We start from the raw sequence: 27991 nt of genomic DNA, 5'->3' as shown, positions 1-27991 counted from the left end.
AGCAGAGCACACAGCCCGAGATGCACTCTTCTCCCCCTCAGCCATCACATGGCTCCCAGGAGTTGAAAGATAACTCCTTGTGAAGGTGTGGGTCCGTGATCTGAGGCAGAACCTGACACACTAACCTCTCCAGGTTAGGTCCTCTTGAGCTAATCAGGAAATGGAATCAGGTACTTTAAAAATCAGAGCATTAAAAAACAGTGATTCAGTAGGGAGAAGGTTACTTTCTTCTCATTTCTCCTTAAGTTACGAAGAAAGTCCACGTGTGTTAGTATTTCTTTAAACCCTCTCTGATACTTGCTAAACTTCCTTTATAATAAAGAGAAGTCTAGAGCTTTACAGGCAATAGTGTCCTGTCAGAATTTAATAACATGATTTTATCATATTCAGTTTTACAGTGACCTTCAAGTTATGGCAAGTGATACTGGTTTTCCATTTACAGTAATGATATGACGTTTCCTTTTAAAATGTATTTATATATTTTTTAACTTTTTTTATTGAGTTATAGTCATTTTACAATGTTGTGTCCAATTCCAGTGTAGAGCACAATTTTTCAGTTATACGTGAACATAGATATATTCATTGTCACATTTTTTTTCACCGTGAGCTACCACAAGATCTTGTATATATTTCCCTGTGCTATACAGTATAATCTTGTTTATCTATTCAACATATGCCTGTCAGTATCTACAAATTTCAAACTCCCAGTCTATCCCTTCCCACCCCCACCCTTGGCAACCACAAGTTTGTATTCTATGTCTATGAGTCTGTTTCTGTTTTGTATTTATGTTCTTTTTTTTTTTTTTTTTTTTTTTTTTTTTTTTTTTTTTTTTTCAGATTCCACATATGAGCGATCTCATATGGTATTTTTCTTTCTCTTTCTGGCTTACTTCACTTAGAATGACATTCTCCAGGAACATCCATGTTGCTGCAAATGGCGTTATGTTGTCTTTTTATGGCTGAATAGTATTCCATTGTATAAATATACCACATCTTCTTTATCCAGTCATCTGTTGATGGACATTTAGGCTGTTTCCATGTCTTGGCTATTGTAAATAGTGCTGCTATGAACATTGGAGTGCAGGTGTCTTTTTTGAAGTAGGGTTCCTTCTGGATATATGCCCAGGAGTGGGATTCCTGGGTCATATGGTAAGTCTATTCCTAGTCTTTTGAGGAATCTCTATACTGTTTTCCACAGTGGCTGCACCAAACTGCATTCCCAGCAGCAGTGTTGGAGGGTTCCCTTTTCTCCACAGCCTCTCCAGCATTTGTCATTTGTGGGCTTTTTAGTGATGGCCATTCTGACTGGTGCGAGGTGATACCTCATTGTAGTTTTGATTTGCATTTCTCTGATATTTAGCGATATTGAGCATTTTTTCATGTGCCTATTGATCATTTGTATGTCTTCCTTGGAGAATTGCTTGTTTAGTTCCGCCTATTTTTGGAATGGGTTGTGTATTAATATTTTTAAAGAGTCAGTTTAGAGAAAAACACTAAGAAAGTAAGACTCCAAGTGATATCTGGATCTAGCAGAAATCACATTGTGATTCATGAATGCCCAAAGTCCGGGAAATGCTGCCTTAGAAACAGAGTGGTGGGTATTGGCAACACTGGCCCGCAACTGGAGCAAAACCAGCCCTTCTCTGGAACAGCCAGCAGGTCAGGTGCTTGTCTTTATTCCCTGTTTCTCATCCCAAAGGTTCGTTTACCAAGCGAAAGTTGGGGGGCGCTGGTTCCCAGCCGTCTGCGCGCACAGCAAGAAACAAGGCAAGCAGGAAGCGGCAGATGCGGCTCTGCGCGTCTTGATCGGGGAGAACGAGAAGGCAGAGCGCATGGGTTTCACAGAGGTAACCCCAGTGACAGGGGCCAGTCTCAGAAGAACTATGCTCCTCCTCTCAAGGTCCCCAGAGACACAGCCAAAGACAGTTAAGACGTCTACTTTTGGTGCTATCTTTTATGGGGGTCCTGCTAACTCCTCTCCGGGGGGAGTCAGCTCTTAACTTACTGGCATGTGAATTACCCCTCGGCTTTCATATCTGCCTCGCTGGAACATAGACCTGGGACACTAGATGTGAGAGGGGGAAGGGTGACTCACAAGTCGAGCAGGCCTCGGTCCCCGTGCCCACTCTGAAACATGTGGACGTGGACAAGGCTCTGTGGCCCTGACACGGCCCCCTGTCCCCACAGCTTCCTCTCACGGGCAGCACCTTCCACGACCAGATAGCCATGCTGAGCCACCGGTGCTTCAACGCCCTCACCAACAGTTTCCAGCCCTCCTTGCTTGGCCGCAAGATCCTGGCTGCCATCATCATGAAGAAAGACTCTGACGACCTGGGTGTCGTGGTCAGCCTGGGGACAGGTCAGTGGGCTCCCCCTGCCTGCCGTCCCCCACGGTGCCTGGAAGCGTCTCCTCGTTCTCTCCTGGGGGCCGGTGTGGGTGAATTTAAGGCACAGAGAAGACCCTTCTTAAGTTTCATTTTCGCTCCAGTTAATTCAGAGCAGGGAACGTATTATCATTGCCCAGAGAAAGGAGTATGGGATCAGGAGCTGAGAAACCGAGGCTGTTTCTGCCTTCAGGCTTTAAGAGCACACAGCCTCTCCCCTAGTCCTCATCGTTTTCCTTTGGAAATTTCACATTTGCTTTAACCACCTTCCCAGGGAATCGCTGTGTGAAAGGAGATTCTCTGAGCCTAAAGGGAGAAACCGTCAACGACTGCCACGCAGAGATCATCTCCCGGAGAGGCTTCATCAGGTCAGTGAGCGCGGAGCCTCTTACAGACTAAGTCCCTTCTGTGAACCGGCTGCATCCCGCTACTCAGCCTGCTGATTGCGAGCTCTCTCTTCCTGCTAACTCCACTTTGAGTCCTTTTTTGAAAACACACAGTGACCTCAGCCTTCAGCACTGTAGGGATGAGGAAGCCTTCCCTCTCCCTTTGAGGACCTCTGTGAAACCCCCTGTCCTGTCAGCTCTCTTCTCCAGTTCACTTTTTCTTCATTTTGGGCGGGGGGAGTGGCGGGAGGTCATTAGGTTTGGTTTTCTTTCTTCCTTTTTTCCTTTCCCTCCTTTCCTTCCTTCCTTCCTCCCTCTTTCCTTTCCTTCCCTCCCCTCCCCTCCCCTCCCCTTCCCTTCCCTTTCCTTTCTTTAATGGAGGTACCAGGGGTTGAACCCAGGACCTCGTGCATGCTAAGCTCACACTCTACCACTGAGCTGTACCATCCCCCCCCCAATCTTTTCTTTAATTGATAAACAAGAGACGTGGGGAGAAGTGGCAGCCCCCTGGAGTCCTGGAGTCCACTAGTTCTGCCCTAGAATCCCTGTGGCTGCCATGGCACAGAGTTCTTGGCAGAGATGGAACACACCTGAAGGGTTAACTTAGCTTTAAGAAATGCTGAGGTCTCCCATGGGGAATTTCCCACCACCTCTTTCAACCAAGAAACCATGAAAGGTCTGCACCGTTAAGGCTTTTCCTTACATGGGATCAGATAATAGAAGCAACTGCTCTTCCCAGAATCAAACCGTCTTCTTCACCAGTCTTTCTTCTTGTAGGTTTCTCTACAGCGAGTTAATGAAATACAACCCCCAGACCGCGAAGGACAGTATATTCGAGCCTGCTAAGGGAGGAGAAAAGCTCCAAATAAAAAAGACCGTGTCGTTCCATCTCTATATCAGGTCTGTACATTCTCTGTTGCAGCCAGAGTTGGCCGTGCGAGGCGGCCAGGGTTGGGTGTCTGAGTGCCCTCCTGGTCTGTAAATCAGAGCTTGTTCAATGAGCCCCACTCGACTCTGTGTTTGAGGCACGTGGCCTGCTGTGGAATGACTCTTGCGTACACTTCTGCCCACTCCAGCAGGCGTGGTAGGCTTTGGGGAAAGTCCCTTGCTTCTCCCACGCTGGGCTATTCTTGAGGCCCAAGAAATTGGAGGTTTTAACAGAGGCCCCTGTTTTGCAGCACGGCCCCGTGTGGGGATGGTGCCCTCTTTGACAAGTCCTGCAGTGACCGGGCTGTGGAGAGCACAGACTCCCGCCACTACCCTGTCTTTGAGAATCCCAAGCAGGGCAAGCTCCGCACCAAAGTGGAGAACGGTGAGTGACACGCCCGCCCTCTCCCGCAAAAAGGCTCTCAAAGCCCCAGGCCCATCACAGGGCCAGGGCACAGCAGCTGGGTGTGTGCTGTTAGTTGCTGGGGTATGAGGCTGTTGTCTACAGGGAGAGGGGAGATCTGGGTAGGGGGAGATCTGTAGGAAGATCAAGATTCCATCTTGAACTTGGTAGATGGGGGAAGGCTCCATATCAAAGAGGAGGCAGAGGGACCATCCAGAGCTCAGAGGACAGCACCTGGCTGGAAATGAATGCTGGGGAATCATCCCCCTATGGTTGATCTTCACAGCCATGGAGTGGGTAGGACCCCCTCAGGGAAGGTTGGAGAAAATGGAAAGGAAATGATGCAGAACCAAGCCCCGAGGAGTTGACAGGAGGACGCCAAGCACCAGTTCCCCTCCTGTCTAGTTGGCTGCAGATTCTGCTCCTTGTCTGCCAGCATCTCCTCCTCCACTGTCCTCTAATGTCTCCTGACTGGCTCCTCACGTCCACCCCTCCTCCCTTCAGGCCATTCTTCTACAGCCATCAGAGTGACCCTCAAACGTAAATCAGATCACGTCACTGCCCTGCTCAAAACCCTAAAGTGTGTAAACACAGAGCTACCACATGGCCCAGCAGTTCACTCCGCAGTACATCCCCAAGAGAAATGAAGACATATATCCACACAAAAACCAATACATGACTGTTCGTAGCAACACTGTTGGTGATAGCCCAAAGGCGGAGACGACCCAAATGTCCATCAGCTGATGGATGGAGAAATAAAATGAGATTTATCCATGCCATGGGGTATTGTTTGTTCATAGAAAGGAATGAAGTCCTGACACATGCCACAACTTGGGTGAACCTGGAAAATGTTCTAAGAAGTGAAAGAAGCCAGTCACAGAAGATCACGTATTACATGATTCCATTTCTATGATATGTCCAGAATAGGCAAATCCATAGAAACAAAGTAAATTAGTGGCCAGCTGGGGCTGGCAGTGAGAGAGGTTGGGGGGAAATGGGGAGTGACTGCTAATGGATGGGAGGCTTCTTTTGAAATGTTCTGAAATTGATTGTGGTGAGGGTTGCACAACTGTGAATATACCAAAAACCACTGAATTATATGCTTTAAATGGGTGGATTATATATCAATGAAGCTGTTACTAAAAACAGAAAGCCCCCTATGCTAAGTGGTTTCCCACCGCCCTTCACAGAAAAGCAAAACCTGCTACTTACCCATGCTTCAGCCACACTGGCTCTTTGTCAGCTCCCTCAGTCACCAACCCCCTTGCTGCCTCAGGACCTTTGCTTTTGCTGTTCTCTGTGTCTGAAACAGCCTGCTCAGCTGTTCCTTCTTCTCCTTCATGTCTCAGCTCCCCTGACAGTCCTGTCCCAGGAGGTCCCCCTGGCTGTCCTCCATCAGAGCTCTCTCAAAGCCATCTAGAATTCCTGTGTATGTGTTGGTTTACTCGTTTAGTGTCTGTTCCATTCCCTTTCTATCCCCTCACCCATAAACATTCTAGGAGGGCAAGGATCTTACCTGGTTGTGGCCATGTAGTAGGTGCTGTGAAATATCTAAAGAACAAATAAGTGGCCTCTGGCCCAAGTCTAAGGAGCAGAAGCGCCATGTCAGCGAGTGGCTTGGTCCAGGGGCCCCTGTAGGTCTGACCCAAATCTCTTACCCAGGAGAAGGCACGATCCCAGTGGAGTCCAGTGACATCGTGCCTACGTGGGACGGCATTCGCCTCGGGGAGAGACTCCGAACCATGTCCTGTAGTGACAAAATCCTACGCTGGAACGTGCTGGGCCTACAGGGGGCACTGTTGACCCACTTCCTGCAGCCTGTGTATCTCAAATCAGTCACACTGGGTAAGGACCTGTCTTGGGAGCTGGAACCTGACTGTCATTCTGGTGCCCAGATCCCAGCCAGCTGCATGCTTCGTTGCCCGGTGTTAACATGATGTTTCCCCTTTTCAAAGTGTGTTCGATTCAGTGGTTAGTAATTGATTCTGAGTGTCTAGTCTGCTGAGATGGGAAGACTGGTTTAGGCAGCAAGCCTAAGTAACGGCCTGGCAGGCAGGTCTTCTCAAGATGAGTTAGAGAAACCCAGTGTCTGAGTGTCTTTGTTCTCCTCAGCCCTTGGCCTTACCTGAACCTTACATGTTGTGCTTAAATGTCTGATGCCCCCGCGTGTATCCTGGGCAGCCCCAGTCCGGAGGTGCTTCCTGATTAGGGAGCTGGTTCTGTCTTAACAGCTGTCTGTACCTTCTCACTCCCCACGTGCTCCTGCCGTTGAACAGCATTTGGGGCGAACACGGGTATGTGCGTTTTTTTGTCATTCCTAGGTTACCTTTTCAGCCAAGGGCATCTGACCCGGGCCATTTGCTGTCGTGTGACAAGAGATGGGAGTGCATTTGAGGATGGACTACGACACCCCTTTATCGTCAACCACCCCAAGGTGCTACAGGCCCTTCCATTTCTCCCTTGACATTTTCTCCTTTTCAAGGACTCCTGTCAGTAGAGCAAAAATGTACAGCGTGGGCAAGGGGAGTCTTAGTTGGTGTCCGCAGAACCTTTCCTTTCCTCCTTTTAAATGCCAAAGGCTTTCCGTCCTTTAGTCTGGAATTCATTTGAATTGAGGTGGGGTTAGTACATCTGAGTCTTAGTCAAACAGAATCCTAAATAAGGGGGAAAGATCATGACCCCATACTCCTTCTTTCCTATGAGTCTTGAGTTCCTGCTTCAGAATCTTCTCCCTGAAAGATTTCCATCTTTCTCCCATCGCTCCCGGAACTCCTAGGTTGGCCGAGTCAGTGTATACGATTCCAAGAGGCAGTCCGGGAAGACCAAGGAGACAAGCGTCAACTGGTGTTTGGCTGACGGCTATGACCTAGAGATCCTGGATGGGACCAGAGGCACCGTGGATGGGTAAGGAGCTGGGGGCACAGTGAAAGCAGGGCCAGGCGTGCTAGCCGGACTCCCGAGGGGCATCAGCCCACCCACCGTGTGTCCCCACCCAAGCTCCCCCCCCCCGCCCCAACCTGTTCTGTCCCAGGTGAGCAATGAGTGCTTTCGTTTCTCCAGGCCACGGAATGAATTGTCCCGGGTCTCCAAAAAGAACATTTTTCTTCTATTTAAGAAGCTCTGCTCCTTCCGGTACCGCAGGGATCTACTTAGACTCTCCTATGGTGAGGCCAAGAAAGCTGCCCGTGACTACGAGACAGCCAAGAACTACTTCAAAAAAAGTCTGAAGGACATGGGCTATGGGAATTGGATAAGCAAACCCCAGGAGGAAAAGAATTTCTATCTCTGCCCAGTGTAGTGTGAGCCGGTGACTGACGGGTCGAGGTGTTTCACACTGGGATGAGAGAGAGAGGTCGTAGCACTCCTCATCACATCGGTCAGGGTTTCGGGGTTTTGGTTTTTAGTTTCTTTTCCTTTTCTTTTCTTTCTTTTTTTTTTTTTTTAATGGAACCACAGTTGGTGACACTGAGAACTTGGGGTTCCTGTTTATCCTGCTTTCTTTGGGATTATTGGGCCAGGTCTAGCCAGGACCCCTTCTCTTTCCCAAGCAGAGGTAGAGACCTAAGGGGAGAGACAAGGGGTTGTCCCTTCTTTCTACCCAAAGAGTAAGCAGTCACTGAGCACCTGCCGCCCACGTCCTCTTCACTTCTATTTCGGTTTTTTCCGTTTCCTTTCCCTTTGTGTTTGCTACACTGACCTCTTGTGGTCTCAGTGAGGTTCCAGTTAACTCTGTGTGAATCACGCCAGGGACTAATGATCTCATGTGTGGATTCTGAGGCCCCTCTGCTTCCCCTCCTCCCCTTCTGAGATTCCTTCCTTGTGATTGTTAAGTTTCTCCTTTTCCTCCAAGAGGGTAAAGAGGTGAACTTAAAGAACTTGGTGAAACATTTATAAGGGCAGGAGTTTAAAACTGCAGTCAGTTGGTTACCGGTGCCAAGCGTGATCAGAATCTGCAGATGATGCTCTGTGACCTTCGGACCTTGCACTTTAGCTGGCTTGGGAGGGGCCGAGAGGCAGGGAAAGCTGCTCCTCGGGAAATGCATCCCTTCTCCACCCAAGCGGCAGGGAAGGCTGGGACTAGCCAACCAGGCCTAAAGGAATTGCCTAAGCAGTAGAGGAGGTTTGTTCTGCAGCAGTGACACGGACCACTTCCCGGGGAGGCAGACGTGTCTTGGAATGCTGCCCGTCCTCCTAAAGCATTCCTAGGAATTTGTCCTACCAACGGAGGGGAGCAGGACCATAGACCCCCACGCCACTGGTAGGAAAAAGCCCAGGATAAAACCTAGAGGGTAAATCCTCTCTGCTCAGATAATCAGGACTTAGCAAGAAAAAGAGCAAAAAATCATGTTGGGTCTGATCACCGTCCCACCCAGCGTACTTCTCATGACAGTGATGCCAACGGAAGGTGACGGAGTGATGGGCAAATTGGGAGTTTTAAAAGAATGCCATAAATGTTGATTCTTAACAGCTACAGATAACCTGTAATTGCACAGGTTTAAAATTCAGACGTAATGTTCCATTGATTAACCAAGTGCTTTTGTTTTGTCTGATAGCTTCAGAAGGTTGTTCGTTCACAGACCTCAGGTCGCCCTGCCTGCTAGGGAATCTTTATAGGGTTGATGCTCAGCAGTAGTTGTAGGTGAAAGGGCAGGTTGTCCTAAGACTGGGAGGTAGGACCCTTGTCCGCACCTCAGGCTAATGCGGACTCTTGAGGTCAGAACCCTCGCCTCTCTGTGGAGTCTGGCTCTGGGCCGAAGCCAGGCAGACATGCTCAAGAAAAGTATAGAGGCCCTGGCCCCTCCAGACCTGAGCCTGCCCCCTTCCTCTGGATGACTCCTCTGTCTGTCTGTGAAAGTCCCGAGCCAGTGCCCTCAGACGACCTTCCACCCCACCCCACACCCCACAAACCACTGACTAGCTCGCCCTCCGTCTGTCCCACCTCTTCAAACAGTAGATACATCCACGTCCGCACGGTTAGTCTTGTGGCTACTCTTCCTCTTTACTTTTAATCAAGATGAGGTAACACAAGTTTTAAATACGCTGAGGATGTCTTTGCGGAACACCAAAGTGGCCCAAGGGACTAGGAGGGAAACAGTGCCTGTCTTCTAGGGTGGGAGGGGCCTGCCCCCCAGTCCTGTGAATCTGCCCAAGGCACGTGAAATCAGCCCTGCCCCGCCCGGGAGGCAGCCCTTCTCCCTGGTACTTCGGGCTGGAGGGCATCACCTACTGATTCCTCGGCATGTTCGGCCCCTCTGGTCTATCTTGGGCAGTAGGATCTCCTGCAGAAGTTCAGACTCAGCTGCCTCTTGTCTAGCAAACTTGCAGTATTCAGTTTCTACTATAGGAAGAGAGCAGGGTTTCCCCGTATCCCACGTGTCTGCTGGAAACACGCCTGTGTCCGGCCCTGCACGGCCGCGCCCCACCCCCACCCCCGCCCGTCTGAGTCACGCAGGACAGAGGAGGCAGAGCTCCCACTAGCGTGTTCTCTTGACTTCCGTCCAACCTTTGTTTTTAATAAGCAGGACCCTCTTCTCCCCAGCTTTTTTTTTAATGATCTTTGTAGTTGATTTGTCTGAACTGTGGCTCTTGTGCATTCTTTGAATAATCACTTGTAAAAATTGTCGCTGCTTCAAGCTGTTTCCTTTACTCATGTTGAAGGGACTTTGTTGGGTTTTGGGGTCTTGGCAGTGACTCCAAGAGCAGAGTGGGGAAGAGCCCAAGCGTAGACTTGGGTGCCACGATGGCTGCAGTCGTTTTATGATTCCGCTTTTGTGTGTCCCTTGGTAAAAGTGACTAATAATACACATTCCTCATAAATAAAAAAAGAAAAGAGTCTGAATTGTTAGAAAGCCTCAAGTCTTGGTTTCTTGGGGGATGAGAAAGTGGGGACAGAGGGAGCTGTGATGCTGGGATTTCTGGCAACAGCACCAGCTGCATCTGACACACAACCTGGGGAGGGGTCTCCCTCAGCCTGCAGAAAAGAGCCGTTTCAAAGGGCCTGCCTAGGAGATGAGCTTCCGTCAGGTGGGCTGGGGTGCATCAAGCAACCTTTAATTACCTCCCCAGCTCCACACACCCTCTCCTATCAGACTCCACCATCAAGTATCTTGTCCACAGACTTGCTGTGCAAGATTTCAGGGCCCAGAGTAGGAAAGCCACCCTGGAGACTTCACAAATTACACACGCAGCCCTAGCTCTCCTTGAGGGGTTTCTACAGCCCTCCACTCCCAGCTGTTTGGCTTGCAGGGAGATACATATTTGGATCAGAACTGGCTTGGCTGCAATCTTAAGAGACAGGCCATTTGCTTTTTACTTCATAGATGGCATCCAGAAAATTTCTCCGTCTTGATTTCAAAGAGAATATACCACTTTCCACATAGCAATTTAGTCCAGAATTTTCTACGAGACTCTTCCTTGACCTTGTAAAAATACTGTACCAGAGGACATGAAGTGTCTGACAGCAAGGCTTCCTAAGTCACAGTGAAACCTCCCTCGTCCACTATACAGATGGAACAATTGAGGCCATGAAGGCCAGTGATATGTTTGGGGGCACATTAAGTAAGGACCAGAACTCTGCACAGGGGTCGCTCATAGTTTGTTGAAATACAGCTCTGGCCGAACAGAACAGTTTTTACAGACAGCAAAGGACCATCTCCGCCTGCTGCGAGCTACCAGGAGCCTTGAGCGCCCCTGTCCTCTCTGTTCTCAGGCACCTGGTTCCACCTGGAGGGAAATGTAGCATCCAGGCCTTTTAGAAAATGGACCATTCCCTTCATCCCTAAGGTGAGTGTGTGACATGAGACTGTCCCCCCGCCATCTGGCTCCCTGTGGGCTGGGAGCAGGGCTGCCCCATGGGAGCGTTAGAGGGATTTCCTTCAGCTCAGCTGTTCTCCCTGCATCTCATCTGGGGCCACCACTTCATACTGCTCCCAGGATGTGGGCCCAGACCAAACCAGCATTCCAGGAGCAGGTCCAGAATCCACACAGACGGCCTTGACTCCCCAGAGCGCAAGGGCTGTGAGCGGAGGCCTGGCCATCCCCGCCTCTGGGAGACCGGTCCTCACCTCTGCCCTGTCCTCCGGGGTCCCTCGACAAAGGGCCTCCCCAGGAGCTATTTCTGGGCTCTGTCTACTCTGGGCCCAGCTACTTGGCCATATCTTTTCCATTTGATGCATAGGCTTGCAAGGCTTCTTCAGACCCTTGTACTGTCTTGAACCTCTCACGGTCCATTGTCCCCAGTATTCTCCCGTTTCCCCTTATTTGCCAGCCCTGGCCCATGAGGATTTCCCCGTGCCCCCCAAATATAACAGAGATAAGACATCTTTGGAAACAACTTTCTTTATGAGAATCTTGAGTTCCTAATGAGTCTGGCCTGGGGTGGGCTAGACCAGTGCAAATATTCCAGGAGCGCAGGCAGGGGTGGCCAAGGCCAGCGTGGGGGCGATGGGGGACCACGAGTGGGTGAGCGAGGTGTCCTAGTGACTCCTAGAGCCCAGTAGCCCCTTGGGACCCTGTAGCCACCGCACTGACCTCCGAGGCCCGTGGGATGAGTACTGAAAGGTGGCTGCTTATTCTCTGTCTAGTCTGGGTGGGCGACTGGCCGGCACCAGCCAGCCTGTGAGGGATGCTGTGACGCCAGCCCAACTCTGCCTACAAGCAGAGGGTGACAGTTGGAACTGAGTGGGGAGGGGCTTCAGAGAAGACCCCAAATGCCTCACTTCCCTCCCAAGGAGCGCTCCTCCGCCCTCCTGCCTCGAAGGCCACACAGAGCCTGGACTCTGGGCTCAGTCCTGGGTTTCAGGCCCAGCACTACTCACCAGCTGTCACTTGGTCCCCCTGAGCTTCATTTTTCTTTTGTCAACAGGGCCCCCTTCCCTGCAGGATTGTTGTGAGATAATTAAGACGGTGTGTGAAGCAGCTGGCCCAGAGCGGGTCACCAGGAAACAGGAGCTGATACTGGGATTGGAAGGAGACGCAGAACAGGAGCCCCCAGATCCACCCTGTCTCCTTAGAGGGAAGCCACCTTGCCCTTCCCGCCCAGATAGCCCTCCTCCACAGAAAAAGCCAGCTGGGGGCTGCCCACGTCTCACTTGCTTTTACACCTGCGATAACTTGCTACCAGCTGTCCCAGGATTAGATACCTCACTGCCGGGGCGCTGCCTCCCACCTGCCACAGTGCCAGCTGGCAACAGCGAGTCTTTCGTGCCCTCTTCTCCGACAAAAATGGTTTTCCCATGGCCTGCGGCCTTCCTCTGATGGAGACAATCCCAACAGTTTCCTTGCTGTCCCTCCCAAGCCCACCTTGCTTGGGTTTGATCCAGGATCTCCACCTCCCCCTTTAGATCTGGGGCCTCCAGTCCTGGCCCGGCACTGAGCTGGGTACCCAAGTTCTCTCCAAAGACAGCCCCCCTCCATGGAAGGGGCCAAGGGGCTGCCCTGACGACCCCAAGAGAAGAAGACGGAGGACCCACGACTGGAAGAGACTGGTTCTCCAAAGCCCCCCAGCGCCCTGAGAGTTAAGACTCTACTGACACGGGGTGACACCTTGCCTGAGCCCTCCTTCCTCTGCCTCTGTTCTCCCCTCCTTACCTCTGGCATGGTCCCCAAGGGGCTGCACCCAGTGATGGAGGGAATGGCACTGCCCCAGGGACCCTGCCCCATTAACCCCTTCTTACATATCAGTCCCTCTCTTCCTTGCTGCAGCCCTCAGCCAGCTCTGTCGCCCCACGTCACAGACGACGAGCAAGTTCAGAGTGGTACAAGGTTGGGCCGCAGTCTCCGGGCCTCGGTTTCCCTGTGTGTCAGATGGGTCGTGGAGAGGAGGTAGACAAGCTGCTCTCCAACAGCCCCCCGGCACTGTCTGTGACTTACTTGGGCAACAGCCACTTGTGGGAAGTACTGAAAGCAGGTCCAGCCACAGCAGCCACTGTTGGGCCTCCCCAGCAGCTCAGGCCCTGGCGAGGAGCCCAGGAGAGCTGGGCAGGAGGGCCCCAGGCCGGCACCTACCCTTCAGAGGGAGGGTTCCTGTCCACTAGCTGTTTCGGGTTCTGGGATGTCTCCTCAGGCCTGCAAGTTGGCAGTGGGTCCAGGCATAATACAGGCAACTCTCAAGTTGCTGTTCTCGAAGAAGGGAGTCTCCACAGTGCTGAGACACTCACCTCCCAGAAGAGATGTCCACCAACAGGTGGGGAAATGCACTGAGCACATCATATGCGGCTGCTGGCTCAACATCCCAGTGATGTTCTTCCATGGCCAGGACATGAACAAGGTCACCTGGGTGGCCTGAGCACACGCCTGCGTCGGGAGGAGCTGGTCCGGAAGGGAGGCCAGGGCCAGAGCTCAGCCCGGGTATGGAATGCACCTCTGCGGAGGGCACGCCAGAGAGCGGCCTTCCCGATAGACTCACCCCAGCATCCCCTGCATTGTTCCTCTCCAGCTCCAGCTCCCCTAGACCCAGGCCCTGTTTCAGGGGACTGTTTGCTGCAAGGTAAGCTGAGTCTGGGAGGAAGACGATACGATGGGTGGCCGGCTCTGACTGCCTCTCAGGCTCGACGTTCACGAAGCATTACTCTGCTCCAGGCACAGCACTGGGCTGCTTCACAAACTGCACTTCTTCCTCACGGTAACCCCACAAAGGGGGCCTTACTCTCCCCGTTTTATAGGTGAAGAGGTTGAGGCCTAGGGAGACCAAGAGGCTTGCTCCAGATGGCTGAGTAAGTAAGTGTCAGCGGGTACTAGAACCCAGACTCTGGTCCCTGTCCAGTGCTCTTCACCTGCACTGTGTCATCTCCCACCTCCGCAGTGCCTGGAGGGGCAGGAGTCCAGCCAGGCTCCAGAGAGCAGAACAGGCAGGCCCCTCGGGTGCGCTGGGCAGACTGACCCCTCTGTGGCCACCCGTTGGCCCAGCACTGAGCCCAGGCTGGGACCACAAATCAGAGCCAGTCATTTGGCCAGGCCAGGAGATCCCTTAAGAGGTCTGTTTCCTGGGTTAACAGGCCAGGTGGCCTCCCGCTGGCCCCTGAGAACAGCGTCAGGATACGGCCTCCAGGGACCCACAGGATGGGAAGCGGAAGCCTGTGCCCGCGGTTTAGTCCGCTGTGCAGACCAGCGGCGGCAGACCTGTCCTTCCACAGCTCTGCTTCAGCCCCTTGCAGGTTTGGTTGGGAGGGGGAAGGGGAGGAGCCAGAGCAGGAAGGATGGAGCCTTGAACAGAAGGATGGAAGCAGGAGCCGTGCTGATGTGGCAGAGTTCTGGCCATTCACACCCTGCTTGGCTGGCCTCCAGAGCCAGCCCTCTACTGCCCAGCCTGCTCTGCTGCAGGCAGAAGGGCTGGGTCTGCTTAAAGCTAACATCCTTGGTTTACTTACTCCAACGACCAGTCGGTTCAAACGGGGAAGAAAAACAGCCTATGAACTTGAACTCCCACAGTTTGGGAATTTGGACCTCAAACCTTCAAGCAGATCACCCAAAGACTCAGAGGCTCCCCTAATACCTAGGCTTGCCCCCCTCCATACCTGGCCTGAGCAAGAAAGAAAGAAAAAGGAAGTTTAGGGGGTACAGAGAATTCTTCACTGGGAGAAGGAGACCTGGGACTGAGGTCTGGACCCCTTAGAAATGAGGGGCTGTGGGACTGGGCTGGAAGCCTCTCCCAGGACTCTGACCACAGTACCAGGCTAACCTCTGGGCAGGAAACCCTGCCCTCTGTGAGGCCCACCCAGCCCAGCTGCTGTCGACTTAAATGGGCTGACAGCAAGTCACACCCGGCCTCTCCCCTTGCTCCTCCCTTCTGAGCTGCCATGGTGTCAGGCCAGCCCAGCACAAAGCTGGAGCCCCTGTCCTGCCCCATCCTCCCACGCACCCCTTCTCCCATGACTTGGAGGCAGCAGATGATTCTGTTCCCTTCTTGGCCCCTTCCCCATCACACTCTCCTCAGGATCGAAGGCTCTGACATCTCCATCCTCCACTTCTCAGCCTTCATCCTCTACCAGCAACACTACTGTTTGCATCAGTATGTGAGGAGGAGAGCAGCCAGAACTCGATGCAGCTGACCCCAGCCTCCAGGTTGACGCTGGCTGGGTGTAGCGGGAGGGGGTGGGGGAGGGACTCTGGGTGAACTGAAAAGATGGGTCTGTGGGGGCAGCACCCCTCTTCCTGGTAGCTCACTTGTCCCTCCTCCACCCAAAACTATTGTACAACAGAGGACAGAGGGGTGAAGGAGCATGGAGTTGGGGAGGGCCTCACTTGGAGCTGGGAGCCGAGTGGTCTGCATGGAGGAAGGTGGCAGAGGTATAGTTCTGGAAGAGAGGCTGCAGGAACATGCCGATGGTGCCAAAGACACAGACGAAGACAAAGATCCAAAGGAACAGACGGTCAATCACCATGGCGACATACTTCCAGTCCTCACTCACCTGGACAGAGGAGATAAAGGAGACCCAGGTATCAGTCACATGATACAGGAGAGGAGTGGATCAGGGATAAGCAGCTTCCACCACACATCACTCCTCTCCCTTCATTACCCCAGAGTAACCTTCCCAAAGCAAGGCTCCAATCTTGCCTGCTTTAAAAGCCTCCAGTGGCCCCAGTAGCTTCAGCAACCATCCAAACTCCCAATCTAGAATCAAGACAAATACATGACAAATATAAGCCAACTTCCCATCTTCTTCCACCCTCTAACCTGGCTTACCAAACTCCAGTCTGTCCTCAGGTCTCTGTGCCTTTGAGTTTCCTTTCTGGCTAGAACTCCAGTCCTCCCTTGCTCTACCTGTGAACTCCTACACATCCTTCAAAGCCCAAATCAAATGCCACCTCTTCTCTGAAGGCTTCCCTATCCCTCTGATCAGAATGAACCACTGTCTCTTCTGGGTCCCCTCAGTACTGTGTACACATCTCTGTGACAGTAATTTTACTGCACTGTATTGTCATTTTAATTTGTATGCCTGTCCTCTCCCCCTCCCCACCCCCAACCTTAAGCTATGAGCTCCTAAACTACAGGGACCTGATCTGATTCATTGTTGTAATCCTAGCATCTCAAACACAAAGTGCCAGTAAACGGGTGTTGAATTAGTGAAGGAATGGCTGCCTCTGCAGGCCTCGCTCCTTATGGCTACTTAGGGAGCCCCATCCAGTTGCCCCAGAGGGTGAGGACTGGGTCCCAGATGTAATCAAATCTGCCCAAAAAAGAATAACCTCTGTGGGTCTGGGAGCCAGTCACAGGACCTGCAGGAGGGCTGGCCTCCACACACAGCTGCTCCACTCCAGCCTGAACCTGGACCTTTGTACATATGTTCGTCTGCAGCCCGGCTGGCTGGGCAGATGAGAAGGAGGCAGCTGCACCCCTCCACTTAGTCAGTGGCTAAATAATGTCTCGTTCATGTCACACTTGTACCTACTATGTACCTGGCACCATGCGAGGTACGGGGGATGTGACTGAGAGCAGGACAAACTCGTCCTGCTGTTTATAGTCCAGCGAGGGAGAAGGATACAAAATAAGTAAAAATAAAATAACTACACACTGGTAGGTGTTTATACAAAAACAAAGGACTGAGACAGAGAAACAGAGGGAAATATATAATTCAGGGTGTGATCTGGGCAGGCCTCTTTGAGGAGGTGACATTTAAGCTAAGCTCAGATAAGTGAGAAGGAGCCAGCTGTTTCAGGAATAACTTGAAGAAAGAAACCGACAAACCCAAGATAAGGGAACTTTGATTGGCTTATATCCTTCAAAAATGTTTATGCCATGAAAACACGAAGCTGAGGAACAGTTCCAAATTGAAGAAAACTAAGATACAGAACGATTAAATATAATTCAAGATCCTAGGTTGGGGTGGGGGTGATGCTACAAAGGACATTACTAAGATAATTGAAAAAATTTTAGTATGGACTTTATATTAAATAAAGGTATTATACTGATGCTAAATTTCCTGAATTTGATCAGTGAATATGGGTCATGCAAGACAGTATCTCGGTTCTTAGGAGAGACAAGCTGAAGTATTTAGGATAAAGGGTCATGGTGTCCACAATTTTCTCTCAAACATTAGAGCAAAAATAATAGTAATAATTTTTTATAGGGAAAAAAGGGCATTCCAAGCAGAGGGACATATACGTGCAAAGGTCCTGAGGCCAGAAAGAGTTTAGCTTGCTTAGAACAATTGAGCAGATCAGCTAATGACCTGAGTAGTAGGGAAAAGGCACAAGGTGAGCAGGAGACATTGTCTGTTTGGATGGATGAGCACAAGTGCTGAATCAGAGAAACCATTAGGAGTCTATGGCCTGCCCAGGCAAGAGCTGATGGAGGCCACCAGCCAGGGAGGTAGTGTGGAGATGGTGAATAAAGGATGAAGCTGAGGATTATTCTGGAGGTTGGGCTCACAGGCAGAACTTCTGATTACGTGGATGGTGGGGGAGGGAAGAGAGAAAGAGAGGAGTCAAGGATCACTCCAGGTTTTTGGTCAAAACCATTGGGTGGATGGTGATGTCATTTACTAAAAGATGAGGAGATTGGAGGAGAAGCAAGTTGGTGGTGGGGCTGTGGATCAAGCACTCAGTTTGGACATGTTCAGTTTGAGATGCCTGTGAAGCATCCAAGTAGGTCATTGCATCTTCATCACCTAGCTCAGTAAATGCACATTACATTGTGACTGGACTGCAGCAGGGGAGGCGGAGGCAGTGACGCAGCTGGCTGAGCCCCTGTACCACTGGCATCTCCCACTTGGCCTCAGCCACCCATGAGGCTCCTGCCCCATCTCCTCATGCCTCAGTCCCCCTCTTCTTCCATCAGGACCATAACCTGATCCCTGGCTCAAGCCTCAGATCCAGCTCCATATTCTCCCCTCCCAGGGAATAGAAATGCCAGGCTCTGAAGCATCCCACTACCCAAAACGGTAGTGCAGGAGCCCACCCTACCTCACCCCCTAAACCAGAATGGTTGCATACCAGTGTAAGCATGGCCAGTCACCATGGCAACAGCTGAGCCACAGCCTGGAACCAGCCAGGTGCCCAAAGACTGTGGGGCCAGGCCAGCCACAGCCCAAAGTGGGGGGAAGTCAACTCATCATACTTCCCCCCATTCCCTGACTCAGAGTTCAGGGAGCCCCCTTCTGGGGAGCCACTGCAGAATGAGGTGGGTGTGCAGAAAGCTGGGGGGGCGGGTCTAGGAAGCCCTGGCCTCCCCCTACCCCCACCTCCATAAATATTTCACGAGGCCATCCCCCGGGACCCAGAAAAGCAGGAAAAGGATATTGATTTGGGACTCTGTCCTCACCCAAGCGGCTGGTGGAACCTCTTAACCCTACCCCCCATCCCCTCCCATACACACTTTCTACTGCCCTCAATTTTGAGCCTGCCTCTCCCGTAGGGCACACAAAGGACTCATCTCCATTTGTGCTGAGTTGTAGGTTAACAACGTGGGCTTGGAATACAAGCGGCAGGGAGGGTCTCCTGGGGTCACGGACAGGCCAGCTGCAAATCCAGAAGGGCCTCCTCCCCTTTGCTGGCAGCCCTCTCCACACTAGGGATGCCCCAGCTGAGGCGTTTCGCTCTGCATACTAGTCCTCAGGAAGCCGCAAGGTCATCCTGTACGAACTCCAATTTAGACGGCACCGCCTTCCAGAAGCCAACAAAGAGCCCACGCCAGCGCCCAGGCCCACGGCAACGGGCTGGACTCACATTTCCCGCACCCTGCACCCCCCCCCCCTTAGCTTTGCGCGTGTCTGCTCAACGCTCTGACCTCCAGATACCGAGGGCCCTGCCGCCGCGCATCCCATGCCCGCGTCCCGGCTCTGGGCAGCACTCACGCTCTGGTCGTCGTCCTCGCTGCGCATGTGGTCCGCAATGAAGCGCACGCCATCCACTGCCTCCCGGAGACCGCAGCCACACGGCCCCCCGGGGCGCCCGGGGCCTGCTGCCGGCGCCGATTCCGCACCGAAGGCCCCAGCCAAGCCCTGCACCGACGCGCGGTTGACAAAGCACGTGCAGGAGTCAGCCCCCAGAGCTTCCTGGAAGAAGAGGGCTCCGGCTCCCTCGCGCTCCCGCTGGCGCCGCCGCAGGCGCAGGCGTTGGCGGGCGCAGCGGTGGCGGGGCTGCTGCATGAAGAGCAGCGTGGGCAGCTTCTCCAAGAAGACGACCTTGACCCAGGGCGCCATGGTGTGCGTGGTGGGTGAGCGGTGGTGCACGTTGAGCACGCACACGCTGGTGACGATGGAAAAGGTGACGAGCACCATGGTGAACATGAGGTACTTGCCGACAAGCGGCACGTCCAGGGAGGTGGGCGGCACGATCTTGGAGATGAGCAGCAGGAAGACAGTGAGTGCCAACAGCACAGAAATGCACAGAGTCATCTTCTCACCGCAGTCGGATGGCAGGTAGAAGACAAGGATGGCTAGGGAGGTGATAAGCACGCAGGGGATGATGAGGTTGATGGTGTAGAAGAGTGGCTTGCGGCGGATGATGAAGTCGTAGGTGATGTCAACATAAGTGGAGTCGTCCGGGTTCTCGTTGCGCCGGCCGGGCAGTGCCACAATGTCCCACTCGCCACTAGGTGTGAAGTCGTCCAGGCTGGCCACGTCACTCTTGAGCACCAGGTCGATCTCAGTGCGGTCGTAGGTCCATGAGCGGAACTTCATGGTGCAGTTCTGCTGGTCAAATGGGAAGTGCTTCACTTCGATCTTGCATGCGCTCTTGTAGATGGCAGGTGGCAGCCAGAAGATGCTGCCATCATAGGAGACCACAGCATTGGAATAGAAGGACACCTCATACATGCCATCAGCACTGCCAAGGAACAAGCACAATCAGCCCTGGCCTAAGCATTCCTCCAACCCACCCATCAACCCAGCCCTGAGTGGGAAGAGAGGAAAACCAAAGGGAGTTATGGGAAAAGGGTAACCTTCTAGGAGTATAGGGAGGTGGAGCAGGAATTGAGCAAGAAGCGGATCTGGGTGGGTTGGTGGGGAGAAGAGGTGTCCTGGTCAGGAGGCCTGAAGGGCCAGGGAGGCCAGAATGAGAAGGAGCCACAAGAAATAAGGGAGGACAGACGCAGGTGGGAGCAGGAGATGGTCCTACTAGTGGTTTTGGATCTTGGAGGTAAGAGGGATTATTGCAAGACAGAGGATGGAACATGGAGGAGAAACTGGGACCTCCAAGTTCTTTGATTCTGCCCATTTCTCCAGGAAATGCTATTCTTTAATCAGTTCAAGCACTGGAGGCTGTCAATCCTTGTTTGTATCCCACTGCAGCTCCAAATACTGGGAATCCTAATTGGCTGGGAGGGGGCTGGCATGGTCCAAGTTACCTTGGCTGTCCACATTCTCTCACTGGCCTGGGTCTGTCTGTCTGGGTAGTGACTGGTCTGTGCCAATGAAATGTCCCTTCTCTCCCCTGGCATGAGCTGATTTCCTCTCCCCAAGACCTGAGCACTCCCATGGTCTCCTCCAGCCTTCCCACTGCTCCAGGGTCACCTACTTGTTGTACAGGACCACATCTGGGAGCCAGATGTGTTTGGAAGGGAGCCGAACTTTCTTCATGTTGTCAAATTCCTCAGGCTTCCAGGTGAGGCGATAATCCTCCCACTCCTGGGGAAGGGAGAGAGGGAGGCAGCACCAACCTCTGCCCTGGGAGGGGCTCAAGGTCAAGAACAGGGACAAGAGGAAGCCTATCTGGCTTGAGGAGGTTTTTAAAAGCCATTGCCTCCCCACCATGGTTTCTTTACCAGCAAATGTGACTTTTTCATTTAATTTGCATAGCTAAACCAAGATATTAGAATCCACATTTGACAAAGAGAAAATGAATCTTGCAGAGTTTAACATATTCAAAGTCACAGAGCTGGTGAGTGGAAGAACCAAGATTCAAATCTAGCTATTTTGGACTCCAAAGTCTATACGTTTCTGCCTCTCCTGAGGAGATTAAAAGGGGCAAAGCACATGCCAAAAAAGAAAAGAATAGAAAGGAGGAAAGAGAAGCCCAGGGATATGGGCAGGAAGAGCACTAACCTGGGTCAGCCAGACATTGGTGGTCATGACCTGCTCCCGCTCGTGCTGGGGGAAAGAAGAGATGCTGCTTAGAAGCCCACCCACCCCCTCAAGCCTGTGGGCCTGTTATATACACCACCCATGCTCCCTCCCACACCTCCCCAAGCCTTGGGAACTCCAGAAGAAAAAAAAATGCATTCTGGCTGTGCTGGCTTCAGAGAGTTTGGGACCCCTCCCCCCCGACTCACCACACTGATGAGCTGGGCCAGTGATACCATGAGCTGTACCGTCACCAGCTCAGAACCATTGGTGGCTGGGCGGATAAGCTTGTTATAGCGTGAAGGATCCAGGAGATGCTCCACCAGTCGCTCCTCTGTGTCTGTACCCCAGACTCCTGAGCAGGAGGTAAGTACGTAGGCAAGGAGGGCCTACCCAGGATCCCACTCTCCCTAGGCAAGTGGGGCAACCTAGCCACAACAGGAAGCTGTAGCTTCCCACAGCCCCATCCCCAATGCTTAGGTCACCCCAGTGGAGGCCCCTCTTAGAGAAGTCCCTCTCTGAGATCACTGACCAAGGAGCCCAGACAGCCCCACACACATGCCCCCAGACTAAGAACCCATTCTGCAAGAATTAGTGGAGATCTGCTCTTTCTGCAAGGTCTCAGAGAGTGGCTTCAAAAGACCTGAGATTTCTGTTTCCATGGCTTCTCCTAGAAGATTCCTACAATTCAAGAAGATTTTGGAGGGTGGTGAAATGGGAACAGTTATTCGTGTCCCATCATACAGCCTTTCTTCTCAGTGCCCATCTATGTGGCTGTGACCGTCTCACCCCAAGGGTGCTGGGTTGGAGTAGAATATTTGGGCTGCCTGAGCAGTGGGTCAGGGCATATATTTAGTCCCAAGTTCCAAGCACACAGGAGCCCACCTCCCATGAGACTGCAGGCAGGTGTGTCGAAAGTGCATTTAGTTGTATATTCCTTTTGCACCTGCCCCTCAACACTATCTCCTGTAACTCTGCAGGAAGCCTCCTCAGAGACTCCTCCCTGGCCCTCAGCCTGGCAGAACCTCTTCCCTTTCGAGTTTCTTGTCCACCCTATAAAAGAGTTGAGAAGTTGCTTCTCTCTCCTTCCTGACTTGTCCCTGTAGCGTGAGCAAAATCAAGAGCCCAATGTTCTTGGGGGGATAGGAAGTGATGGCGACCCAAGGGAAGGTGCTAAACCAGGTAGGTTTTCTTGAGATAATGTTTCACAAGAAGTCAAATGGCATCTCAGCTGCAACCAGTCTCCTCTTCCTGCCAACCAAGAAAACCTGGGGAGAGCCCCTCCCTCCTTCCTCTCTGTGCCCACACCCTCTCCACCACCATTGCCCAAGTTGCCATCTCTTCCCAGCATCACCTTGGGTATGTCCTCCTCCCAGGTACTCCCCTGCAGGGATGGGCGGGGGGGGTGGTTGTAGAGGGGTGTCTCTCCCCTAACCCACAGCAGACTCCCTCGCCTCAGGGATCCCTCCTTCCCACTTTCGACCCCGACAGGGGTGAAAGAACGCGGCGACCTGTCCTTACCTGAGCACAGCCCGAGGAGGCCGAAGCAGATGAGCATCGCCATGGGGCCCAAGCGCCAGGCCATGCCTCTGGCATAGCTTGGAGTCTCGCCTAAAGCGGCCGGAGCGCGCCGCGGGCTGGAGGGCCGCGGGCGGGACGCTGTCCGTGGTGCTGAAGTCTCTCCCTCTCCACTGGCTCCTGGCTGGATCTGAGCCCGCGTTGTGCTCGCGACCTTTGGTGCTGCTGTGCCGGCGGTTCCTGGGGCTCAAAGAGCCGGCTGCGAGAAGGAACTAGCTTCTCGCTTATCCCAGTCTGAGCAGGCGGAGGCTTTTCCGGCTGCTCTTCCAGGGAATACAATTGGGACGATGAGGGGGAGGAGTCTCCGCTCCGGAGGCGGAAGCACCAGAGCCCAGAATAAAAGGGGGTCACTGGGTGGGATGTTCTTCTGCTAGTCCTGCTAATTAGGGTGTACGTGAGGCGGAAGAAGGGCGGCTCATGGGGCGGTAGAGGAGTTCTAGAGCCCCGAAGGTGGGGCAGGACCTGGAAAGGTCTGAGAAGGTGCAAGAAGAAAGCGCGAGTAAGACAAGTAGGTCAGGACTCGCTTAGCACGGGGGACTGAGGGCCAGAATGAGCGGGGCGGGAGTTGGGAGGAGTTTCTGGGGTTCCTGTCTTCCTCGTTGTCTCTTACCAAACCCATAAGATCTTGCTTCCTGGGAAGGTTGAGGATGTAGCCCAGAAAATGCATTTTAGGCCCTTAAAGAAAGAGACAGGCGGATATAGGTTTGCTATTTTAAGAACGCAAACAGTTTTGGAGTCTGGGAACAGGATCCTCTCACCTGTTCCTTATTTCCCTCCATAAGCTCCCTAAAAGGCCAGGCCTCCTGCCCTCCGCCAAGGGAGCTAAGGCCGGAACATCTGGACATGGCCTGAAAAGAAGGCAACCTTCAAGAGTGGAAGGGTAAGTGGCCCCTATCAATTAGCCTTTCTCACTCACATTCCCTTCCTCTCTAGTCTTTGGCTTCTGTGTGACAAGGGGGATCAGAGGACGATTTCACAGAGGCCAGCCTGAGAATGAAGCTAACACAAAGGAGAGCAAAGATGAGACAGACAGAGGTGTCAAAACTCAATGACATCTTTGATCTTGAAAGCCCTGAACTTTTAGCTTCTGAGCCAATAAAGGCTTCCTTTTTTTTTTTTTTAGGTGGATTTTTCTCACTTTCAACCAAAAGATTCCCAACTAAAGCAGCCTTATCATACATCAAGGCTCTGTCTTTTTCCATCTCTGCCTACTTCTTCAGCCTCCTCTGAGCCACAACTCCCAGCCCCACACTCCTATTGGCAGTGACTTTAAGATCCTTGAACATTCTGTCCCTCCCATCCTCCACACTTCAGGGCCTTTTAAATCTGTAGTTTCCTTGGTTATTTTATCATTCATTTTCCCTTAGCCACCTTCTACTTAACTTTGAACATCTGTCAGAAATGTTCCTGAAGGAAGCTATGCCTGACCAAAGATTAGGTCAGGTGCCATGCTACATGTTTCCAGAAGGTGTCCAATGAGTAAATGAAACAACCTAAGGTGGTGGCTGCCTTTTCTGCTAGATCATGAACCAGCACAGTGCCTGGAATATTGGGAGGGCTCAACAAGTAAGGAAGAGGGCTAGGGTAGGACTTAGATCTTTTAACGTATAGAGGAAAATTCCTCTCTAAAAGCAACTTATTTAACATGCCCTCAGCTCCCGAAATTGAGAAGGAAAAGCAAGACAGGTATCAGCAAAGGACTAGAGAGGATGTGGGATGACTACAGGCCCCATAATGCATGTGGAAGTGGCCATAAATTTGCACCACAAGCTCCAGGGCAGATGCATGCATAAACATGTAATAATCTCTTAAGAATTCAAGAAACCTTGGAACCAAGGGAAGAAGTGGAGAATAAAAGCCTTAAGGAAAAGAGAAGGAATGTGTGCAGTTACTCTGCCTTGGAAAAGGGTCAAAGGTGGGAAGAAGACTCCCCTTCAACAATTCAGATCATTTGTTGGATATCTACTGTAACCGGTGTTTAGGACGCAGTGATCAAAAAGACCTAGCCCCAGCTATTAAGGTGATCACAGTTTGGCAGCAAAGACATTACACCATGTGGTGGCTGCTCCAGTAGAGACATAAACAAGGTACTATGGAAGCTCAGAGGAGGGAGTGGTTAAGAACATCTGAGAGTCTGGAGGGGATGGGGATGAAAATTGAGATTTGAAAGATGAGAAAGCCCATAAGACAAAGGTGGCTTAAAGGCATTTCAGACTCCTGAAAGAGAGGGACAGGGAGATTTACCTGTGGATTGGACTTACTATTTTCCGCTTTTGGTGGATGCTGGGTGATTGAAGAAGGGTGTGAAAGTCTTTTATGAAAATCTCTCTCTGGAGTGATTGCTTGTCTCTAGTTTGACAGACGAGGCCATTTGCTTGCTTGAAGCCCTGGGTCACTCCCTGCAGCTCCTTTCAGGTAGTCCAGGCAGCCTGTTCACCTTGGCCTCTACTTTTCCTCTTCAGATTGCCTAGCTTTTACTTCAATTTAAATTCCAGACTGACAGGGAGTGAGTCCTTTGAGCACAACCACCCAGTGGCTGAGGAAAGATGGAACTCCTACCCTGTCTCCCTCTTGTCTCCCACACCTACTCCTTCCATATCCACCAGGAAAAGAGGCAGCTAGGGAGAGAGGACAGGTCCAGAACCATGCAGGGCAATGGATACACGTAGAAGTATCAGCCCTGATATTAGCAAAATAGTGACCAGGCAAAGTTTTGGTGGGACCTTCCCATTGCCTCTGATGGTAAGGAACATTTTTCTCTCAAAAGGCATTGCAATGTTATTTTCCTTTATTTAAGATATTTTAAATTTAAAAATTTATTACCAGGGGAATACATATTCATGAAGACCAATTGAAAAACACAAATTAGCAAAACACAAAATTGATTCATAATCTTACCTCCTAGAAAAAAATTGCCATTTAACACTTCACATGTATGTATAGCTCCAAATTTGTCTATGTGTACTTAGATATACATGAAAAAGTACACAAGTTATAAGTTTATAAATTATATGCAGCTAGATATAGTTTCACAATGTGAGCACAGACATGTAACTCCCACCCAGGTTTTAAAAAATAGAACACTACCAATATCCAGAAGCCCCCCCCACTACATTCCCTCCCAGTCATTATTCCTTCCTCTTCAAAAATAACATCATGGGGAGTGACTGCTTAATGGATACAGCTTAAAGTTCTGAACTAGGTAGAGGTAATGGTTATACAACTTTGTGAATGTATCAAATGCCAATAACTGTACGCTTTAGAATGGTTAAAATGGTAACATTTTATGTTATGTATAGTTTCCCACAACTTAAAAAAATGACAAAAAAGGTAAACACTGTTCTGACTTCTAACACCACAGATCGACTTAGCTTGCTAAATTTTACAGAAATAGAATAATAGTCTTTTGTGTTTTTTTTAACATTATGTTAGTAAGAATCAAGGACATTGATTGTAGCTGTCATTCATTCATCTTTATTGCTGTAAAATATTCCATTGTATGGATATAATCATGTTTATCCATTCCCCTATTGATAATTTGGATTGTTTTCTATTTTGGACTATTAAAAATAATACCCACCATTAAAATTCTTATTCATGTTTTTGGTGTGCAAATACATGTATTTTAATTTTTTTGTTTGTTTTGAGGGGAGGGCGTTAGATTTGTTTGTTTATTTATTTGTTTATTTAAATGGAAGTACTGGAGATTGAACCCAGGACCTCATGCATGCTGAGCATGCTCTCTACCACTGAGTTATACCCTCCTCCCCAATTTATTTTTTTAAAAAGGAGCACACCTTAAAATAGCTTTGTAACCTTCCTTTTCATTTACTATTTCTCAAAATCTCTGTATTCCAAGTAAGTGTTCTTTGATAACTATTTTTAACAGTTGCATAGTATTCCATTGTAGGTAAATGTTTGCACATACCTTCAACAATTTCTAAGTGAAATTGCTAGATCAAAGGTTTTTCAGGGTTTTTTTTTTATTATTATTTAATCATGTATTGCTAAATAGACCTACAAGGGGGGAGGATATGGCTCAGTGGTACAGCACATGCTTAGTATGCACAAGGTCCTTGGTTTAATCCCCAGTACCTCCATATAAATAAATTTTTAAAACCTAATTACCTCCCTCCCTCAAAAAAAAAAAAAAAAGATTATTAAATCAATCTCCAGAAGGACTGATACTATTAGGGTTACCCTGGGCCTCAGGCTAAAGCACCAATGACTAACACCTCTGCAACCTCGCTGTGCTGAGCCCCCTCTCTGTCCTCCTCCCCTCTTCTCCTAAGTCATTTCTCCTTTGTCTTAGGCCTTTCTTCCTAACCTCCTTCTACTTTAGGGCCAATTCTTTCAGAACATCCCCCCCATTTCCATCTAAGTAACTTCTACTTTCTCATTCTTTCTTGGGAGTTAATCCTGACTACCATCATCCTTCAAAGTCCTTCCCCTCCTTATTCCCGATTATTGTATTTGTCACATTGTATACAGTTGACTATATCTGGCTCCAGTTCATCCATTACCATGTGCTTCTAAGAGCAGGAGTAAGAAATACAACAAAAATGCTAAAATGAGTGGCAGCTTTCATGTCAGGAGCCCCTCTTCTGTGCCAGAAATCAAGCCAGGCTCTCTCCACAGGGACCGTATCTTATTCATCTCTGCATCCCTAGTGCTCACTACAGTTCCTGGCAAAAAGTGCTCAGGATGTATTTGTTGAGTCAGTGACAGAATGCTATGCTTCTGGGAGCAAGTCAAAGGAGAAGGCTGCTCACTCTGCCCCAGACAAGTGCATCTGTTCACTCTGGTAACACATGACCTTTGGGAGGGGAAAAAAAATACCTCTACAATTCACTTTCCATAGAGCAGCCAGAGTGACCTTTTAACATTTTAAATCAGATCATGCCACTCCCCGCTTAAAATCTTTCAATCGTTTCCCACCGTGCTTTGAATAAAACCCAAACAACTTAACGGTGATCTCCATCATCTAATCCCGCTTTTCTTCACTGGCATCATCTCCTATTTCCCTTATTCTTCTCTCACTAGACTCAAGGTATGCTGATCCTCTTTTAAAAAAAAATGAGCTCCTACTATGTGCACTGTTCTGAGCACTTTTCATGTTTATCTCACTTAACCCTCCCAACACTCTTACGCGGTAGGTACTGCTACAGTTTCCGTGTTGTAGACGCAGAAAGTGAAGCACGAGAGGCTAAGTAACTCGCCCAAGATCACACCACTAACAGCTGGCAGAGCTGGGGTCAAAGCCCATGCTGTCAGCCAGTACAGCGTGAGCTTCCTGCTTCTGGACCACACCAT

At 50.7% G+C, this 27991-nt stretch overlaps 2 protein-coding genes across 6 annotated transcripts in view; one reads left to right on the top strand and one right to left on the bottom strand.

Moving 5' to 3' along the window:
- Positions 1 to 9949, top strand: part of ADAR (adenosine deaminase RNA specific) — a 30289-nt gene extending 20340 nt beyond the window's left edge. For 3 of the 5 annotated variants that reach the window (XM_074349493.1, XM_074349495.1, XM_074349491.1), the window contains 9 exons: positions 1700 to 1925; positions 2188 to 2359; positions 2659 to 2752; positions 3548 to 3670; positions 3949 to 4082; positions 5763 to 5945; positions 6422 to 6534; positions 6877 to 7004; positions 7161 to 9949. In XM_074349493.1, coding sequence (XP_074205594.1) covers positions 1700 to 1925; positions 2188 to 2359; positions 2659 to 2752; positions 3548 to 3670; positions 3949 to 4082; positions 5763 to 5945; positions 6422 to 6534; positions 6877 to 7004; positions 7161 to 7398 — 1411 coding nt within the window. In that variant the 3' untranslated portion in view covers positions 7399 to 9949. The remainder of the gene's footprint in view (positions 1 to 1699; positions 1926 to 2187; positions 2360 to 2658; positions 2753 to 3547; positions 3671 to 3948; positions 4083 to 5762; positions 5946 to 6421; positions 6535 to 6876; positions 7005 to 7160) is intronic. The other 2 variants (XM_074349494.1, XM_074349492.1) reach the window with 1 other exon arrangement.
- A 5388-nt stretch (positions 9950 to 15337) lies between these two features.
- CHRNB2 (cholinergic receptor nicotinic beta 2 subunit) lies at positions 15338 to 22946 on the bottom strand. The gene is made up of 6 exons (XM_010953978.3): positions 22622 to 22946; positions 21310 to 21455; positions 21083 to 21127; positions 20556 to 20665; positions 18893 to 19865; positions 15338 to 15508 (listed from the first exon to the last, which is right to left on the bottom strand). Exons 1-6 carry the CDS (start codon positions 22683 to 22685, stop codon positions 15338 to 15340), a joined length of 1509 nt encoding a protein of 502 aa, XP_010952280.1. The 5' UTR covers positions 22686 to 22946.
- Positions 22947 to 27991: the final 5045 nt, after the last annotated feature.

Source organism: Camelus bactrianus, chromosome 21 (genome assembly GCF_048773025.1).
Source record: "Camelus bactrianus isolate YW-2024 breed Bactrian camel chromosome 21, ASM4877302v1, whole genome shotgun sequence".
In the NCBI taxonomy this organism is placed as follows: domain Eukaryota; kingdom Metazoa; phylum Chordata; class Mammalia; order Artiodactyla; family Camelidae; genus Camelus; species Camelus bactrianus.
This window is presented reverse-complemented; position numbering and strand designations above follow the sequence as displayed.